Raw genomic sequence first — 4329 nt, 5'->3', positions numbered from 1 at the left:
TAAGTGGAGGTGTAAGGGTTATCTCCTAAACTCGGTAAAAGAAGAAAGAGCTGTAGAAGGTGGTTGGTCTTCGCCCATTGAAGGAAGACTGATAGTGGATACCTGTGGCCTCGACGGAAGAGGAATCGGTGGAGTGGATGTAGGTCACGACGACCGAACCACTATAAAAATCTGGTTTGCATTTCTTTTGAGCAATTTACTTTAATTGCAAACCACTTTACTTACTTATTGCTGGCAATACATTTACGAACATGCTTTCAAGTCAAGCATATTTTCAGGTTCAGTTTTTAACGTACGAAAGAATTTTTAGAATCGACGTGTTTTTATCGCTGCACTAATTCACCCCACCAACCCCCTCCCCCCCCTTCTTAGTGCCAACACGTTCCTAACATAGTCATCGTCGTTCAATCGGATCCCCTTTGATCACAGGTGAATTTGATATGGAAGCAGGTCAACGATCGCGTCGTTGTGGGCGGGGCATGCATGTCGTTTACATGCGCAACTAAGGCTCGAGAGCTTGAAGTATGTGCACTTCTTCGTTGAGCTCGCTTGCAACCTCTACCTCCTTTTCGTTGCCCACCTCCCCTTCCTTGAATCCGTTGCACTACTGGATGAAGCGACCTTCCGAGAATTTAAGTGTGGCGCCAATGCAAATGTCTCATATGCCTCCTCTTTCTCCTTTGGCATCGAAGTAGATATAGAATGGTGTCGGAGGAGGAAGAGGAGGCAAAGCAATCTGGTACCGATGCAGATGTCTCACCTCCCTCCTCTTTCTCCTCTGACGTTGACACAGATGCCTCACCGATGAGGCACATTTGCTTCGAACTCTCGAGCTTTAGCCAACACGTGAATGATGCGTATGCCCCGAATACAGAGGCATGATCGTCGACCCCGTTTTTAGATTAGCTCCACTAGCGATTAAAGGGGATTTGATCCGACAGTAAGGATTGATTATTGCACAAAATGAAGACTCAAAGTGTACAAAATCCAATGACAGGAGAAACAGTAAACCCTCATCCTCCTTCCCTCTCACCTCCAGTGCCTTGGTAGCGGGAGAGAGTATCAAAAAGATGGCTGTAACGAGCAAGAAGGAGGATGAGGGTTTGTTGTCACTCCCGTCATTGAATATGTACTCTTTAGGCCTTCATTTTGTGCAATGATTAGTCATCGTCGTCCAATCGGATCCCCTTTGATCGCAGGTGAAGTTGATATGAAAGTAGATCAACGACCACGTCGTTGTGGGTGGAGCGTGCGTGTCGTTTACATGCGCAACTAAGGCTCGAGAGCTTGAAGTATGTGCACCTCTTCATTGAGCTCGCTTGCAACCTCTACCTCCTTTTCGTTGCCTACCTCCCATTCCTTGAATTCGTTGCACTACTGGATGAAATGACCATCCGAGAATTTGAGTGATGCCAATGCAAATGCCTCATATGCCTCCTCTTTCTCCTTTGGCGTCGAAGTAGATGTAGAGCGGTGTCGGAGGAGGAAGAGGAGGTAAAGCGATGTGGCACCGATGCAGATGTCTCATCTCTTTCCTCTTTCTCCTCTAACATTGACACAAATGCCTCATCGCTTTGTCTTCTCTTCTTCCTCGTCATCAATGTTCGGATCGATATTGACAAGGTTGACCATTGCGTCATTATTGTCGACCGTCAGTACAACAGCCACTCATGATGTCTTCGACCGTCATCATTATTAAAAATATATTTTTATCTATCATTTTTATATTATTCATATATATACTGTCACGTGTTATATTTTTCATCGGTAAGACCGATGATATCAGGATAAATGAGATTAAATATTTTTATTTTTTTTATAATTATAAATATTTTAATATAATTTATTTAAATGTATAAACTGAATTATTAAAGAGTCCTCGATGAGACGATGTATAATTACCCCTCGTGAACGGAAGAACACGAGGGATCCAGGTCAACATTCTGACTCGGACCCATCCCTATTCCTGTCAAAGCCAAAAAAAAAAAAAAACGTGTTCTGATCCACATAACACAATCAATCGAGTCTTATCCTCGTCAGGTATGTCCTGCAAATGAGGTGGTTCCATGAACATAATATGTTTTAAATATTCAGAAGCTTATCACCGATTTGGGGAGGTGAGTTGCATGGACATAAGCACAACACGCGGCGGCGGTCAGAGACACGCATCCACACATCGCAAGCCGATCCACAACGGACCTGTCACGCCCAACGTCACCGATCTCGTCAACAATAGGCGCCGACATCGACCATGAACCACACCGGAGCCCTGTCTCCGTCAGCCGTTCCGCCCGGGCCCATGCTCGTTTCCCCGAGCGATCCATATCCGAACCCAACCCTAATCGTCTCTCGTGGGCCCCAAATCCTCGCTTTTTTTGTTTGTGTCTTTCTGCGCTCACCTCTCCGCCATGCTCTTTTCACGTCAGTCAATGTCATTCCACCCATCACACCGTCCATAGACACCGTTGACGCCGACGTGGCCCCTACCAACTCGTCCCAACCCGTTCGATCGATTCTTCCCCTATATTACCACCCCGGATTCCGGTACCCACGTCTCTCTCTCTCTCTCTCTCTCTCTCCGCCGAAGAAGAGCGCAAAGAACAGGTTGGGAGAATGGAAGGTGGTTGCTCTTCTGCTCCTTTCTCAGTCTCCATCGCCTTCTTCCTTCTCCTATCCTTCATCCTGTTCTACTTCAACTATGCCTTCGCAACGGTCAACATCCTTCTGCTCTCCTCTGCTTGTTTGGTTTTTATCTCCTTGCTCCTCGGTTGGTCCCGCTTCCTCAAGCTTAGGGCGGCCCGAAAGGACCTATCGGTTCGTTGGTTCGTCGGCGAAGACGTCGTCGGAAGAGCTTCCAACAGAGGATGCATGATCGGGAAGGCTGCGAGCGAGGGAGTAATGTTCTTTGGCAACGGGGATACCTATGAAGGGGAGTTGCACAAGGGATGGTGTCACGGGAGTGGAGTGTACTGTTTCAACGCCAGCGGGCGGTACGAGGGGGATTGGGTCGACGGGAAGTACGACGGGCACGGGATCGAGAGCTGGGCGAGGGGCAGCCGGTACCGCGGACAGTACCGGCAGGGGGCGCGGCACGGGTTCGGGGTGTACCGGTTCTACGACGGGGACAGCTACTCCGGCGAGTGGGTCATCGGGCAGAGCCACGGGCGCGGCATGCAGACCTGCTCCGATGGCAGCTGCTATGCAGGGGAGTTCAAGTGCGGCGTCAAGCACGGCCTCGGCCGGTACCGCTTCAGGTAAGACGTCCTCCTCTGTTGCTTTAAGATTAATGGCTCCAACCTCCAGCCTCCTTGTTATCGAATTGGAGGGACGTACCATGGATCAACGCTTGGTTGATTGCAGGAATGGCGATACCTACAGCGGTGAATACTTCGGGGACAAAATCCACGGCTTCGGGATATACAGCTTTGCCAACGGCCACTGCTACGAGGGCTCATGGCACGAAGGAAGGAGACAAGGTTTGGGAACATACACGTTTGGCAATGGCGATTCAAGATCTGGTGAGTGGGACTGCGGCATTTTGAAGAACAGTTTCCTCGCAACGGACCCTGCCGTCGAGCGAGCTGTCGAGGTAATATAGACACGGATCTCCAACTAGTGTGCACCGTATCGATCTTGTTGAACTCCAATCCTTTTTCATTTCTTCAGGCTGCAAAGAAGGCCGCAGAGAGCTGTGTCCTTCTCCCGCAGGCGGAGGAGCAAGTCAAGCATGCCGTTTCAGCAGCAAACAAGGCAGCCATGGCTGCTCGAGTTGCTGCAGTCAGAGCAGCCCAGAACGAGAAGGAAGACAAATTCTGTGACATATACGTGTGAGATTACACCTCGATACTGTAAATACTGACAGCAAATTTGCACGCCACGAGACGGTAACATGTAGATGAGAACATGGAAGTTTGCAGAGCTGTGACTGCTCTCCATGTTCTAGTCTTCGACGTCTTCAACAGAGAAAGAAAAAGAGAAAGATCTGCAAGCTACCATGTGCCATGATCCTTGGGCTGTCAATTGTGTTTGAATCTGCACATGGGGAACAACATCCATTAGATGCTCATTTGTTTTAGAAGGTCTTCTAGTAAATTTACTTGTTTGATAAAATTACTTGGATCTGCTGGAACAGAACGCAGTAACATGCACCTGTCGTAGTGTCTCATAGCTATTGAGCCTTCGCACAAGCCCATTATTGGCTTCGATTGGCCCGACAAGCGCCGGCATCTATAAACCGAGTAACGGCAAAGCGTCGTCGATCTCATGGAACATAGGCTGCTCGAGGTCCACCGTGAACACGGATCTCAAAGCACATTGGACGCATCAGGG

The 4329-nt window shown here is 48.8% G+C and overlaps 1 protein-coding gene across 1 annotated transcript; it reads left to right on the top strand.

The window, feature by feature from the left end:
- The first annotated feature begins 2554 nt into the window (after positions 1-2554).
- Positions 2555-4066, top strand: LOC135638239 (phosphatidylinositol 4-phosphate 5-kinase 1-like). Its single transcript, XM_065151273.1, has 3 exons — positions 2555-3254; positions 3361-3589; positions 3667-4066. Exons 1-3 carry the CDS (start codon positions 2614-2616, stop codon positions 3829-3831), a joined length of 1035 nt encoding a protein of 344 aa, XP_065007345.1. The 5' UTR covers positions 2555-2613; the 3' UTR covers positions 3832-4066.
- The last annotated feature ends 263 nt before the right edge of the window (positions 4067-4329 follow it).

The sequence above is a fragment of the Musa acuminata genome, chromosome BXJ3-5 (genome assembly GCF_036884655.1).
Source record: "Musa acuminata AAA Group cultivar baxijiao chromosome BXJ3-5, Cavendish_Baxijiao_AAA, whole genome shotgun sequence".
Lineage (NCBI taxonomy): Eukaryota > Viridiplantae > Streptophyta > Magnoliopsida > Zingiberales > Musaceae > Musa > Musa acuminata.
Note: the sequence above shows the minus strand (reverse complement) of the source record. Positions and strands in the feature narration are given on the sequence as shown.

Coding starts and splice junctions, on each gene's coding strand:
- LOC135638239 (XM_065151273.1), top strand. CDS start 2,614: ATGGAAGGTGGTTGCTCTTCTGCTCCTTTCTCAGTCTCCATCGCCTTC. Junction 3,255..3,360: donor CTCGGCCGGTACCGCTTCAG/GTAAGACGTCCT, acceptor GGTTGATTGCAG/GAATGGCGATACCTACAGCG. Junction 3,590..3,666: donor CCGTCGAGCGAGCTGTCGAG/GTAATATAGACA, acceptor TCATTTCTTCAG/GCTGCAAAGAAGGCCGCAGA.